The 16306-nt window shown below is 42.2% G+C and overlaps 2 protein-coding genes across 2 annotated transcripts in view; one reads left to right on the top strand and one right to left on the bottom strand.

Moving 5' to 3' along the window:
• RS1 (retinoschisin 1) overlaps positions 1 to 5091 on the top strand; it is a 34461-nt gene extending 29370 nt beyond the window's left edge. The window contains exon 6 of the mRNA XM_031005949.3: positions 668 to 5091. Within this exon, the coding sequence (XP_030861809.1) occupies positions 668 to 820 (153 nt within the window). The 3' untranslated portion in view covers positions 821 to 5091. The remainder of the gene's footprint in view (positions 1 to 667) is intronic.
• Positions 1 to 16306, bottom strand: part of CDKL5 (cyclin dependent kinase like 5) — a 227369-nt gene that overhangs the window by 10895 nt on the left and 200168 nt on the right. Inside the window, exon 18 of the mRNA XM_004063871.5 lies at positions 14216 to 14432. Coding sequence (XP_004063919.2) covers positions 14216 to 14432 — 217 coding nt within the window. The remainder of the gene's footprint in view (positions 1 to 14215; positions 14433 to 16306) is intronic.

Genomic DNA, 16306 nt, shown 5'->3' with positions numbered 1-16306 from the left:
ATCCACCCGCCTCCGCCTCCCAAAGTGCTGGGATTACAGGCATGAGCCACTGCGCCTGGCCAAGTTTTTATGTCTTTTTAAAAAAACATTTTCCAAGTTGAAAAGGTACTCATCACTTGTATCAAAGTAGGAATACACATTTAAGTTTTGGCTTATAACTCCTGAGCCAAGCACGGGTTTTCACTTGAGCCCTACTTTGGATACCTTTGGAACATGTAAGTGTGATGTGGGCCTTTTCAAAATGTCAAAATGCAAAGGATAAAAACTCAAAAGCGATGAGTCAAGTGGCATTTTCTAGCAGCACTCTCCAATAGAACTTTCTGTGATGATGGAAATGTTCACATCTGCACTGTCCAATATGGCGGCCACTTGAAATGTGGCTCACGTGACTGAGGAACTGAATTTTTATCTAATTTTAATTAATTGAAGTGTAAACAGACATATTGGCTAGTGGCCACCCTATTGGATGGTGCAGTTCCAGATGTCCCAAGCATGTAGGTGTGATGACAGTCACTCAAGGTCAGATTTTGGGGGGCACCCGCAAACTGTGCTTTAACCACTTCCTAATCATTTCCATAGTTAAAAGTTGGGGCTAGCTCCAGAAAGGAACCCTTCTTCCTTTTCCCTCCCCGATGTGATGGTGACAGGATTTCCTCTATCTCTCTAGGTCTTCTATGGCAACTCGGACCGCACCTCCACGGTTCAGAACCTGCTGCGGCCCCCCATCATCTCCCGCTTCATCCGCCTCATCCCGCTGGGCTGGCACGTCCGCATTGCCATCCGGATGGAGCTGCTGGAGTGCGTCAGCAAGTGTGCCTGATGCCTGCCTCAGCTCGGCGCCTGCCAGGGGGTGACTGGCACAGAGCGGGCCGTAGGGGACCCCCTCACACACCGCCGAGATGGACAGGGCTATATTTCGCAAAGCAATTGTAACTGCAGTGCTGGGTAGATAATTTTTTTTTTTTTTAAGATATAGCTTTCTGATTTCAATGAAATAAAAATGAACTTATTCCCCACTCAGGGCCAGAGAAAGTCAGAACAAAGAAAATGTCCCCGAAACGAATTTTCTTACAAAAGCCTAAGTAGCAGGGGTAATTTTCTGCTCATTTTTTGTCTCAGTGATATTGTGAAAGGTGCAGTCTCAGGGGAACACAAAGCAGCCCTGATAATTTGAAAATTCATTTGCTTTACCACATTCAAGACAGAAACATACAGTTTCCTAAAGCCTGGCTTTGAATGCAGAAGGGAGCAGCTCCTCCTAGTTAAGTTTCCACTAAATCATCGCCAAAGAGGACTTCAGAGCCCTGGGGAGGCAGCTGAGGGTCTCAAGGGTGACTGGGTGGCAGGGATGAGTGCGGTGGGTGAGAATCCCGGTGCCCTGAGAGGCTATACGTGACAAATGACCAAAAGCCCAAGGTAGGGGAGTTTCCTTTGCTCGCAGTTCTTATCTTCAAGGCAGATCTGGGCTTCCACCCTCATGAACACAGGGATTGGGGAGGGACCAGAGCGCCCAATACACACAGCTCCATTATGCAATCCATTCCAGCAAATTCCCCGTGTCTGTGGTCACCATTTAGGTGATCATACAGGACAGGCTGCACATCTAAGTATATGTAGGGACCCCAAATGACCACAACACAGTACAATTGCCCTTTACCTAGGGCTACCATTTCCTAGCAAACCAAACATAGTTCGAGAACAGCTGGCCCAGGAGCTACCACTGGCTACTCAGAGGAGGCTCATTAGCTGGCTACATGCTTCGCAGGAAGTGGGAAGGACTCACATGATAAAAAGGACCATGTAGCTTTTTCCCTGAAAGCTTCTCACCCTCCACCCTCTGCCTTGCAATACGCAAACTGCGCCTGCTCCTGAAAAGCTCTCTGGGAAGAAATGGGCCTGGCTTTCCGTTCCTGGAGGCGGCGCCTTAGATTGGGAGGCCTCATTGGCCACTTAGAGCCCAGCCTGAGTTTCCAGGCCCCTTCCTGGGAGAGGCTGTTAACACGGGGGAGGGTCAGGAGAGGGGCAGGAGAGGGATATGGAGAGCAGGTGGTGGAATCAGAGGACGAGGCTGCTCTAAAGACTGTCCTGGCCCCAGACACAGGGTAGTCTTTGCTAGCAGCTCATTTCCGAGTTACTTTTCATTTTCAAATGCCAAGGCAAGTGACTAGACTCGCGCTAATACAGTCCTGGACAACACATTCACCTTTTCTGTGAACAGGCAGCCTTCTAAAAGCCCCAAACATCCTTCTTGATGCTTTGGGGGCTCAATTATTTTATATCCAACCCAGCATCTTTCTAGTCCCTATGCTGTGTGCTTGAACTTCGGAAAATGCTTTTCCCTGCCCAATCTTCTCTCAAATATAAACACATCACACAGGGTGTTGGGGGTGGGGGGACTTATCCCTGGCCTTAGGACACAGGACAAATCTATTTTGGATAGAAATGCCTGAACAGAGACCCTTATTTGGAAAGGTGAATTAACTTTGGTCACGACATGGACTGTCAGACAAAATGGCAGTATCCTAAGAGTTAAGGCACATCAAACACAGGAGTCGAGAGAGTGCAGTTCGGGGAAAAAGGAGAGGAGGAAACAGTGAGGCAGGGAGAAAGGCTTTCCAAATAAGAGTTCATGTTGGAAACTTTTGTCACGGCTTTATTGAGATTAAGTTCACATACAATTTGTATCCATTTAAAGTGTACAATTTGATGACTTTTGGTATATTCAGAGTTGTGCAACCATTATCACTAGATCAATTTTAGAAAGTTTATCACCCCAAAGAGAAATCCTGCACCCATCAGCCAACACTCCCCAACCCATCGACCACCCCAAGCCCTCTGCAACCACGAATCGACTGTCTCTATAGATTGGCCTTCTGGACATATTACATAAATGAAATCATATAGTATGTGGTATTTCGTGACTGGCTTCTTTCACTTAGCATAGTCTTTTAAAGTTCATCCACGTTATAACATGTGTATCACTATGTCACTTGTCACTCCTTTTTATTGCTGAACATCATTGTTCAGTATCATGTCAAGAGCACATTGTTATTTATCCATTCATCCATTGATGGATATTTGGGTTTCCACTCTTTAGCTATTATGAATAATGCTGCTATGAACATTTGTGTATAAGTTTTTGTGCGGATGTGTGTTTTCATTTATCCTGGGTATATACTTAGGAGTAAAACTGCTGGGACACACAGTCACTCTTGTTTAATCTTTGGAAGAACTATTATCCCAAGTGGCTGCATCATTTTACATTTCCACCAGCAATGTAGGAGGCTTCCACTTTCTCCACATCCTCAGCAACACTTGTTACTGTCCATCTTTGACTATACCCATAATGTGTGAAGTTGCATCTCAACTGTGGTTTTGATTTGCATTTCCCTAGTGACTAATGATGTTGAGCATCTTTTCATGTGTTTACTGGCCATTTGTACATCTTTGGATAAAGGTTTTTCAGATCCTCTGCCCATTTTAAATCGGCTTACAACTTACTGAGTTTAAGAATTCTTTGTATATTCTAATTCCCTTATTGGATATGATTTGCAAATATTTTCTCCCATTCTGTGGATCTTTTTAACCCTCTCGATAGAGTCCTCTTAAGCACAAAATTTTAAATATTTGATGAAGTCCAATTTTCTTTGCTTGTGCCTTTGGTGTCATATCTGAGAAACCACTGCCAAATCCAAGGTCATGAAGATTTACCCCTATGTTTTCTTCTATGAGTTTTATAGTTCTACCTCTTAGTTAGATCTTTGATCCATTTTGAGTTAATTTTTGTATATGGTGTGAAATAGGAGTCCAACGTCATTCTTTTGCATGTGGATATCCAGTTGTCCCACCACTATTTGCTGAAAAGACTATTCTTTCCCCCATTGAATGATCTTGGCACCCTTGTCAAAAAACAATTGACCATAAATGTGAGAGGGTTTATTTCTGGACTCCAAATTCTATTACCTCACTTTCTTCATTATTGTAGCTTTGTAGTAAGTTTTGAAATTGGGGCATGTGAGTCCTCCAACTTTGCTCTTCAGGATTGTTTTGGCTATTCTGGGTTCCTTGAATTTCCATATGAATTATAACTAACTTGTCCATCATTGCAAAGAAGCCAGCTGGGATTTCACATTGGAAACTGCTCAATACTTCAGAATTTAATAAACAGTAAGATATACGATTCATAAGACATTTATCTGCAGATAATTTGCTTACAACAGCATATTATTTACTTCATTCAATTCATGACAGAATGTATAAAAACTAAAACTTTTATTGAGGGAAATCTGAAGCCTAATAGAATCTTGCTGTCAAACACACAAACTATGCTTGCAAGTATCATTTCTTTTGTGGGGGAAACTTTCAAGTAAAAATTATACATAGTGTAGGAAAAACTCACTCTTACCTTATTTTAACATATTTACTTTTATTTTTAGAAATGCTAGAGCGCGGTCTACACCGGAGTTTGTTTAAAAATTGCGGTAAAATATACACAACATTTGCAGATTTTTAAATAATTAAATGAAATGTTACGAACAAAGAAGTAGCATTAAGTGTTGCCAATATTAAGAAAAAAAAATCTGAGCTGATTCGGGTACTCTGTGTGGGAGGAGGTTACTTGGACAAAGCAAAGGTATTTCCAGATAGAGGTGCTGCTATGAATCCATTCTCAGAGCCCAGAAGATTGCACCCCTAAAGTGACCCTTGGAATGGATGCTCACAGAACCCCATCTTTCTGTCCACTTGGGGCTTGGTTGCTAAGGCCCACTGACAAACAGCTTACAAGGACTGTTGCTTCCCCTGTGGTCCCAAGAGTACTTCCATGCTGGGTCATTCTTAAGCCCAACCTTACAGGGCTGATATGAAGATCAAATAGGCTACGTGCATCTAAAGAGCTGTGCAGACACCTACTGAGCTCTGTGTAACTGGCATTAAAGATTCAGTGACATTCCTTCTCAATTTCCTGAAACTGCCAAATTGGGGCAGAAGTAATAGCAATGTTTTATAATAGCAATAATGTTATAAGAGCTTATATTTCTTGAGACTCTCAAGTGCTCTGCAGGTTATTATCTCATTAAATCTTCACAACAACACTGAGGTAGGTACTGTGATTACCTCCATTTAAAGATAAGGAAACTGAGGCATAGTGAAGTGCCTTGCTTCAAGTCACATGAGATGTAGGAGATGGAGCCAAGACTCCACCCAGGCAAGCGGACTCTATATCCTGGGGATTTATTTATTTATTTATTTATTTATTTTTGAGATGGCGTCTCGCTCTGTCGTCCAGGTGGGAGTGCAGTGGTGTGATCTTGGCTCACTGCAACCTCTGCCTTTTGGGTTCAAGTGATTCTCCTGCCTCAGCCTCCCGAGTGGCTGGGATTATAGACATTCACCACCATTCCCGGCTAATTTTTGTATTTTTTTTTTTTTTTTTTTGAGACAGAGCCTCGCTCTGTTGCCAGGCTGGAGTGCAGTGGCGTGATCTCGGCTCACTGCAACCTCTGCCTTTTGGGTTCAAGTGATTCTCCTGCCTCAGCCTCCTAAGCAGCTGGGATTACAGGCATGTACCACCACACCCAATTTTTGTATTTTTAGTAGAGACGGGGTTTCACCATGTTGGCCAGGCTGGTCTCGAACTCCTGACCTCGTGATCCACCCGCCTTGGCCTCCCAAAGTGCTAGGATTACGGGTGTGAGCCACCTCCCAGCCCTAATTTTTGTATTTTTAGTACAGACGGGGTTTCTCTATATTGGCCAGGCTGGTCTCGAACTCCTGACTTCAGGTGATCTGCCCATCTCAGTCTCCCACAGTGCTGGGATTACAGGCGTGAGCCACCACACCTGGCCTGATCCTGGGCTTTTAAGCTGCATCCCCAGAGGACCTCCAGTGACTTGTTTCAATGAAGTGTTCTATTCTCAAATCGCATCAATTACCATCTGCTGGGAAAGGGGATGGAAGGTGGCACATAAATTGTTGTGAGCTTTTAGAGAAGAATATGTTATACATTGTGGGGACTTGTTACCTGCTCTAATTAGTATTCTTATTCCATCAGTGTAGATAGCCATTTCTAAGTCTGTTACCCTTTCCTTCACTTGACTAAGTTGTCTTTATTTCTGCACCTAGAGTAAACTTCAGGCAAAGTTTTTAATATAACCTGTGTTGGAAACTGTTTTTGAAAATTTGAACCTTGGAGTTACTTGAATAAATCTGAATTACTAAAGAGAAACAATACTGATTGTGACCACATTACCATACGTGGACGTGCAGTGACTTTTAAGGGTATATGGGCTTTACAATGAACATATTCGGCTTCAAATCCTGGCCCTGACACTTCCAAACTGGGTGACCTTGGGCAGGTTAATGTCAAGTATGGAAATCTGTTTCCTCATTTACAAAAAGGGGATAATAATAGTACCTGTTTCACTGGGTTGTTGTGAAAATAATAATAATAATAATAATAAAGCAAAACACTTGGGCATTGTGCCTGGCCATAGTAAGTGCTATGAACATTAAAAAGTATAAGCACCAAATACTTTCATTCAGTCTTGGTAAGATTATAGTTGAAAGCACAGGCCACAAGTCTCCATGTCACTTAAGGAGACAGAGTGAAGAAGTGGTTGACACAGGACTTTTAAGAACGGAGAGCACTGACTTTCAGCTCCTACCCTTTGTTTAGAAAGAGAAAGAAAACTGGGGAATATTTTATCTATAAGTTATCACAAAAGCTAAGTTCTTTCCCTCCTGATTGAACATGTACTCGGTTGGTGTTACCCTAAATGATGAAACTGAGGGCCTAAAACGGGTTAGTAAACTATGGCCTGTTTCTATAAGTAAAGTTTTATGGGACCACAGCCACACTTACTGATTTACATATTATCCATGCAGCTTCTGCAATACAAAGGCAGAGCTGAGTAATGGTGACAGGGAACTGATGGGCCACAGAGCCCCCAATATTTACCATCTGGCCCTTTACAGGAAAAGCTTGCCCACCTCTCCTCTAGAATCAAAAAACCCTTATTAAGCTGTCCATCTTTGCTTTCTCCATAGCACTTAGCACAAGATTGGCCTCTCTTCCCATCCTCCTCAAACTACCACGTGAGTGTCTAGCGACGTGCAAAGGTGACAACACTCAAGTATAAAATAAACCAAAGTTTTCAAAATGCCGTAAGGGGAAAAAAGCTTTATAAATAGGAAAACAAAGATCAACATCATTAAGTTACAGGATTTGCCTAGTTTTACATTAATTTCTGTCTCTTAAACTGATTACAACCTCAAAGGCCCATCATCCCTCATTTGAATTCGAATGCATTCTTTCTTCCCAAGAAGGAACTAAAATGGAGCTGTTCGCAGTTCAAACACGAAGGACCACAGTGCTCAAGATTGGGACGGCCTGGCAGTCACATCAGTCAGTGCAAAATCTGCATTTTATTAAAGACATTTGGGAAGATCCATTCAAAAATACATTGTGCTCAGTAAAAATTAACCATTTCATGCTGATAATGAAGGTTATCACGGAATAGATATTTGTGTAATATTTACAGCAACAATAGAAATTTTACATAAGTTTAGAATGGAATTACATGCCAGAAAAAACTTGATAAGATGTACCAACACATGATACAAAGAGTTATAGAAACACTTTACAAATGGTTCATAATTCACTTGTGAGGATTTAAGTATTCAACACTTTAAATTCAGTTTGGATTCAAAAATTAAAAAGATTAACAATCACATCACACCCTTGCCACAGTAAAAAGTATGGAATTACACTTTATATAATGGATTATAAAGTCTGTGCAATTAAGAATTTCCACTGATTCTTCATCTACCACATACTAGATGTCACATCATTCTGGCTTATCTCTATTTTTAAGAATGAACAGAGTCTAAATGTCACCCTGCCCTGTGTCTTCCCAGACACCACCTTCAAGCTTACTAGAGATTGAAGAAGCTCTGAATAGTTAGCTAAGTATATACAGAATAACTACCTGAATTCAAAATGGTACAAAGCAATTCTTGGAGATAGAAATTTGGGGCAATGATTTTGTTTGGTTTAACTGTTTCTGTTAATCAATCCAAGTTTACAGTGAGAATTTACTTCTTTTAATCACCGTATTACCCCTCTAGCCTGACTCGATCGGTGACCAAAGAGTAAACAAGGGGAGGGAAACAGACTGAGGGCCAGAATCATTGTGTGTCTCTAGAGAAAACAGGTTGTCTGCAAGCTTTGCTTTCCATTTTGGAAAACCTAAGCCGTGCTGGAGAACTTACACATTCTCCGGGACGATAAGCATCTTTTTTGTTTTGTTTTGTTTTTCCATGAAACTCTACAGAGTTTGAACCGGAGCTTTTGACAATTCTGGCAAAAAACACTTTAGTCCCCACAACAGGGACAAAAGTCAAGGCATCTACCTTTTCTATTCCTGGGTTTCTTCTGATAAGACCTGAAGCAGAGCACTAGGACAAGCTTGTCTACCCCTGAAAGAAATCAGATCAGACTTTTGGGAAAGTAAAATCCCCAACCAAAGGAAGTCCTGAGGAATTCTTAGCAGTCTGTCAAAACAGGGGGGATGAAGGAACAGATAAGGCCTCTTTCTCCCTGATACTCTGTGTTGGAAGAGTAACGAACAAGGCAACTTCTAATCTGCATACAACATGGAGACCGATTTTCAGATTCCAAAGGAGGATCGAAATAGGAACCAAGGATTAAATGGGGTTTCGAGAGCTTAACCTTGTGGGAAATGAAGGGCTTTAGAAGTGAAACTAGTTTCACTGCCACAATTTTGCTGGCCCTACGAATCCAGCGTGCCGACTATTACAATTTTTTTCTGGCAAAATGAGACAAACTTCCCTTAAATTTGGGCGTAAACAGGTGATGAATGAAAACGCAAGGTGGGTCATGATCATATTTAATAGCCTACAGTAAATACACGGAAAGGTGGGGTCAGTGCCCGGAGAGGAGAAAGGTGGAGCCAGGACCAAGCCTAATGCTGATGAATGAACAAACCACTGTGGGAAATGAAGATTCATGTAGTAACTGGCTCACATGAAAGCCTACCATTTGTATCGTACATTCAATTCACAAAGGAAAAAAAAAGAATCGAAGGGGGCAGCAGGCCCAGAGTTTCCTAGCCATCCCACTTCTCCCACATTGCGTGTATGCAGATAGATGAGGGACTTCTTTTTCTTGTATGGTTTCTTACTCATCGTTTCTGAGACAGAATTTTTCATCAGCTGAACCAGACCTCAAGATATTCTGTATCTCAGCTGGTCAAGAAGCAAAAGGAAGAAATCGTAACTGCTTACAAGTTTGGTTTCTGGTTATTTTTGTAAGCCAGCCTTTTAAGTCTCTGAGAAGATCTTCTTGTGAGATTCTGGCCCTGGGAATTAGCGACAGGACACTTACAACCTTTGTACTGTCTTTTCTATGTCCCCTTTCAAAAAAAAAACAGAATTGTGGTTCTTCAAACCATAAGTAAGTTTTCTCTGCCTACATACTTTCTTAGTGATGAACTGAAGGAGGCAAGGAAATATTTCACTATTTTCTGACTTGGTTCAGTATACCCTACCACATTCCAAAGTTCACAAAAGTATGAGTCTGTGGATCTTAGAACCCACATCTCAATATCCCACTATCATGCAGGAGGTAACGAACTTCTAGATAGAAAAGCAATGCTCTCCAGGAAACATGTTCTGACCAGCAGAGAACGTGCAGATTTACTGAGTCCCAGCTGAGCTCCAGCACCGAATCACATTGAGCCATTGCCCTTGCTGAAAGAGTTCAGTCACCACCAGGTCCCAGGTGAACAGAAATAGACAGATCTTTCTACACACTTGAAAAGTAATCCTCTGGCCTTTGAAAAAAAGTTGTACACTATGAGTCATTCTCAATAATACATGGCTAGAAGAAAATAAATGGCTTTTTTCCTTATTTACTCTAAAGACTAGTTTAAGAAGTGAGGATACTATGATCTTAACTAAGAGGGGCTGGAAAGGGAAAATGGGATAGCATTTCCTAGTATAGTCCACTAATTCTCAGATTAGGAACATGCTAAACTGGCTAACTCTACAACCACAACATACTTTATAATACACGGCGTGACTAGAGACTGACAGCATAGCTCTGAGCTTAGAATTAAAGTACAACTGCGTAAGGTGAATCTTAAAGCATGTTTTAAAACAGATTTAACCAAAGCATACAGCACAAATACTTCTATAACAGCCACATCACAACCACCAATACGGACTTTTTTGCTTCTAATTGGTCTGCCATATGCTAATATTTGTAAAGAGCTATTAAATGACTTGAATAAAAAACAAAGACATTTTCTTTCGGGAGACACAGCTGAAAGCCACGGATGCCTTTGAGCAGTTGGTAAAAATCATGCCAATCTGCCAGGCTGTTGCTTGCTTCTAAATATAAGCCTCATGGCTCTATGAAAGATTTTCTAAGGATGCTAACCTAGAATTTAAGTTCTCCAACACCTATAAAGTAACTCTGGTCTCCTTCCAAAGTATGCACCTTTTAGCAGGCCCAAGACAATGGAAACGAACAATAGGATTCCAAGGATTCAGGAATAGTGGTTGAAGACTCTTAAGAGAATGTGATGTTGAAGAATTCACACCTGCAGTACTGTAGCCTGGACAGAACAAGGCCAGAGCCAAGCTCTGCAGACTGGTGGGCTTGGGATGGTGTAGGGCAGGGTTTCTCAACCTCAGCACTAGTAGTGCTTGGGGCTGGACCATTGTTTGTTTGGGGGGCTGTCCTGTGCATGGCAGGGTGTTTAGCAGCATCCGTGGCCTCTAACCACTTGATGCCAGTAGCATACCATCACCTCCCCCCCAGCTATGACAACCAAATGTCCCCAGACATTGCCAAATGTGCCCTTGGGGGCAAATCTGCCCCTAGTTGAGAACCACAGTTGTAGAGTCAGCTCACTTGAGCCCCTCAGCATGAAGCACTCCCTTTTGGTCTTGGGCTCTAGAAAGAGGCTAAATTTTAGAGCAAGACCAACAAGGTTCAGTTAAAGTGTATTTAGAACTTTAGAGAGGAAAAACGAGGATGGCAGAGAAATAAAGGTAGAAAAACAGTGAAGCAGAGTTTCTTTTCCAAAGGAGATCAGTGATACTTTCATAAAAGTAACATAAGCTTTCATTCACCCTTTTTCTTCTTTAGGAAGTTACGGCCGATAATAGGACATGGATGTCATGAATTCCCCTTCCTAAAGAAAAGGCAAATTTTTCTGACTTTAAATCAAGTCCTTTCTACCACGGATGGCAATCTTTGTGATGTCAGTAATTCTTCATCAAGAGGGGAAAACAACAGTTAAAAGCTAAGAGAGGGCCCATTAGGTGTGAGAGAAAACTTTTTCATCCCCCTCCGTGAGCAGGAAGAGAATTGCATGCTGGAAATGCAGATTGTAGTTCACTTACAGCTTATTGGATGAAAAGTCAGAACAGACAAAAGCTGAGAAGAGGATTAAAGAGCTACCTCGAAAACACTGGTTGAAAACATTTGTAGATATCTGTAGGTATTTTCTGGCTCAAATCTGGGAAAGTACAAAAAGTACATATTGACTCTTCAACAATTAGGTTTACTTTGCTCTAGGTAGAAGGCAAATATTCTAGCCCTTCTTTGAAGAACCGTCATGAATAGAAATGTTCTGCAAACATCTGAGATCCCAGTGTTAGCAAGGATGACAACATGGGAAACCAGCCCCTAGGTGACGAGCCTCGAATGCCACAGCATGGCAACGGGACCGTGCAGTTCCTAAGTGCATAGCACAGTGAGAAGTCTTTCCAGAGAAAAAAAGTGTAGTTTCTGGTTTGCAAGGGGGGAATACAAGGTAGAAATCTAGTATGAAAAAGAAGAGTTAAATACACACCCTTTTAGAGTCATTAGTGTCCAGGCAAAACTGCTGATGGTCCACCTCATTTGTATCATCAAGCAGCTGCCTGGAAAAGCCAGAATTCAGAGCTACCCAAACAGTACTGAACTGGTGGAAGAAGCAAGACAGAAAAAGAACTAAAGAGCATGCAAAACTATTGGTTTGAGTCAAATTATTTCAGTAATAGTACCCAGTCGAGTTTCATTTTAGTGCCTATTACACTCATTAAAATTAAATAAAAAGCACCTTAAAATGACCTATCTATATAATCAATACACATTATAGTATTTATATAAAAATGCAATATGTGCACAATTTAAGCTTCAGGGAAACTAGGACCTTAGTCTTTATAATCTTCATAATCATCAGAGCTATGATTCTCAGAATCTCGGGGGAGGGTTAACAGTAACAGCACATTTCGATTATAGCTGACTTGATGCAGGGGCTGACACTCAGAATTTGAGGACAAGTAATAAATACTGAGAAGTTATCTCTTTGAGGGGTGGGAGGGACCTTTAAAAGTATTATTGCTAAGAGACTACTTCCAAAAATCTACTACTACTGATAGATGATGGTGCTGAGGTGACTTCCCTCAACGATGACCCAGAGGCATGGGAGGATAACACTTGATGGCCAAAGGGTTTGATGATACTTGGGAGTAACTTGGGAGCTGAAAGAGATCAGATGAGGGGAAGATAGGTCCTGTTCTGATGGGGGTTGTGTGTGTAACAGGTGTGCATGAAAATCTTGTCATAAGTGGACAGCCCCAGGAAGAAAAAAATGGATAGAGTAATTTTTTATCTATCTGGAATTGCTCCAGGAGCCTTTTAAATATGGTATTGGAGAGAGCAATAGCAAAAAAGGCATTCAGAAATAGAAATGCCACACATATATCTCACACCCCATCAGTCAAGAGTCTCCGGGACAGTGGACAATATTCAGGAGCATAGAGATGGTTTGCAAGATCTGCAGACAGGTACCTCTTATGATCTCACAACAAGGAATGTTCACTGGCAAATCTTTGGTCTACGCTCTACACTAATGCTAAGTGGAAGAGCACATTCTCTCTACAAAGACCCACGAGTAACGCCTCAATCTATTCTCCCCTGTGTGCAAGTAACGTCCCTGGACACAAACAGGAGCCAAGTGTGTGAGGACGGAAACCAGGCCTGCTGGAATTCTCACTGGCCTATCTGACTTTCTTCCCCTGCAGGTTTGGAAAGAGATGCTGCATCTCGTCTGCTACCAAGGATCATGTCTAGAGGCTACTGCTGGGGCCTAAAAGTTGAGCAAGGTTCATACTGTTACAGTCACGTGTAGCCACAATTCAACTCCCTTTATTAGAAGTATAATACTCACTTCATATCACAAATGTATAAAAATATGACAGATAGTGTCATAACGATACTTTCTTTAAATGAATATATTTATAAAACAGATATTTACCATATATATATTTATATATAGAATAAAATACTCCTGATGCAATATATAAATGTTACTGTTTAGTTTTTATAGAAACTACTGTAGCTGTCCCACTGCTTCACAATGTTTCAAACAGCTCAAAATAACTTTACATTATAACATAAAAGATATGATTTTAACAGTACAATATTAATTATAAATAAATGTTACAAATCCTATCAAATATGGAAGTTTAGAAAACAATTTAAGACATACAGTTCATCTGCTAACCCTTCAAAGGGATACTCTTGGATTACAATAAACCCCACATTTAGTCTAGGCAGAAAAAAATATGTAGTAAGGGCATCGGTCAACACGACTTTCCTATCCCTTGCAGTGCCAGGACACATTCTGGCGTTCCCAAGTTCAACAGAGATTGCACTAAAGCTGGAATGTAAAGGGGAGAAACTGGCAAGAATTTCTTCTTCCTCAATGGCACACTCTATCTATTCTCACACAAGACCTGTGGGGAGTGGCGATCCCTAAGGAACTCCTGTGGCTCTAAGATCCCTGACTAGCATTTGTGGCCGCGAGGAGCTCAACGGCCCCAACACATGCAATATTGCACACACCTTCATAAAGCTGAAAATATTGGCTCACCACTTGGCCCGGCCCACGCCCCAAGCCCAGCCCACCCTTTCCCACCCCTCCCCACTGGCTTGTCTGTCCACCCCTCCCCGCTACCAGCACAAATTACAAGGCTGTCTCTTTTAAATCATTCAGATTTGGCATTCGTGAGCGATTTGTTCTGTTATAGGGGTGCCCATTTGGCCCACTTTTGGCACCCAGCTGTTCAGAGTAGGAAGGGCCCTCTGTGGCACTCCTGGTCACAGAGGACACATGCCAACCAGGATCCATCTGACCTGGCAGCTGGAGGGCTGGCCTGCCCTTCGGTGTGGGTTCCTGCCGGATGTTGCTGCTCCCGCCAGAGGCCTGGCTCAGGGGGTGAATCCGAATTTCTGAGAAGGAATTTTTGGTTTGTTGAGCTGTTAAGGGCTGGAAGCGGGGATCTGAGGAAGCCGGGTGATTTGAGGCTGAAGAGAGATGTAACAACTTGCGCAGTGATTTTAATGGCTGGCTCTGAAAGAAAGGATGAGAATGCACATAGGATTCAAGTTAGAGCGACCATAAGGCTGGGGAGGGAAGGGGGCTTAGACGTGAGGTGACTGGGTGTGGCCAGGAAGGGCAAGCATGTGCAAGGAGGAGCCGGTCCAGCCATATCTGTTCTTCGGGTTTTTTCAGACAAGATTGTATTATTCGTTAATGGAAAAGCCTAGAAATCTAGATAAGACATACAGAGCTGGTATGGCAGCCAATCAAAGGCCCAGGCTCATCTACCTGGTTGCATCCTATCTCTAATCAGGGGATCTCATGCTTCAACCAGCAGGAAGGAGAAAGCAAAAGGTGTATGTTTCTCTGTTTTGAGAAGACTTCCCAAAGGCTTCACAAAATGCTTCCACTTATATTTTACCAGCTAGAACTTAGGTACACAGCCATATCTAGCAGCAAGAGAAGCTGAAAATATGGAATGTTTTAGTTAGCAATGTACTCAACTACAAGTCGTATAGCCCTTTTCGTTCTTATCTCCCCAATTTCCCTCTCTCGATATTGCAAAATTCAAATGTTCCCTTGCTGCACTTTTTTTTTTTTTGCTTTTTTTTTTGAGAGGGGGAGGGTAACATTTGGGCATTGAAAATGCAAAGCACAAAGAAATATGCAAAACCCCATCAGAACTATCTAAAGAATTAATTCACAGGAGGCCTTCAATTCCTAACATAGGCTCACAGTGGTCCGCCCTGCCTGTCTGTCTACTGTGCAGCTGGACATCCCCAGGTGCTGCATCAAGGAGGGAGACTGACTTCAGGGCAGAGGGGAGGAGCCTCAGAGCCATCTGCTCACTGGACAATTCCTGAGCCTCATGCTCCTGAACGATGAAAGATGGCTCAATCTCCTCTTCCTCGATCTCGGAAAAGACATGGAAAGCACTTGGAAATTCACAGCCAATCACGACTGCTGGATTTGGCCACTTGGGCTACAACCCTAGCCTTGGGACCCCTCTGGGGCCAATTCTCAGAGTACCTTTGCTGTAAATGTCATGGTATAAGGGACATGCATTTAAGGGCTCAGTAAAGTTTGAATAAACTGTTGACGAACTCAAGGAACATTACAAGATTTGAAGGAACTAGGCACTGAAACCCAAGGTAAATGGCTTCAGAATTGACTCAAGTAGATATTGTTTCAGGGGAAAGTATTCTCCATCATCATTTCAAAGTCTTCCCAAGAAAGCTTTGTGCTCCCTACAGGAGGTAGCAGAGCACACTGTACACTCTAAGTGCTGAAAAGTGGCTTTTTAAAAATAATTAAATTGGTATAACACGATGAGACTCCTGGTGATTTTTATAGCCTTGACCACATGTAACTATCAAGCAATTACAATAAGCTGCATTCAGCAAGAGCTATAAAGTTATTTGAAAAGAGCTTCTAGCCTGGGCAACAAGGCGAGATCCCGTCTCTATAAAAAAATTAAAAAACTGGCCATGTATGGTGGCGTGTGCCTGTAGTTCCAGTTACTCTGGAGGCTGAGATGGGAGAATGGCTTGAGCCTAGGAGGTCAAGGCTGCAGTGAGCCATAATCTTGCCACTGCACTCCAGCCTGAGTGATTGAGTAAGACCCTGCCAGAAAGAAAGAGAGAAGAAGGGGGGGGGGGGAGAGAGAGAGAGAGAGAGAGACAGAGAGAGAGAGAGACAGAGAGAGAGAGAGAGAGCTTCTTGGTAAAAGAAATGGTTTCACAAAGAAAGTTCTAAAGCTCTCTATTCTTTTTGTTTTGTTTTGAAATTGGGAATAGAGAAGCAGGCCCTCACTCAGAGGCTTGTCTCTTTAGTTTGCATACATATCCAACAAACTTGGATATCTGGTTCTCTATGCTTCCACCATCCCCAGCTTATATTATGTT

This window comes from Gorilla gorilla, chromosome X, assembly GCF_029281585.2.
Source record: "Gorilla gorilla gorilla isolate KB3781 chromosome X, NHGRI_mGorGor1-v2.1_pri, whole genome shotgun sequence".
NCBI lineage: Eukaryota > Metazoa > Chordata > Mammalia > Primates > Hominidae > Gorilla > Gorilla gorilla.
The sequence above is the reverse complement of the archived record's forward strand: the minus strand, read 5'-3'. Positions and strand labels throughout refer to the sequence as shown.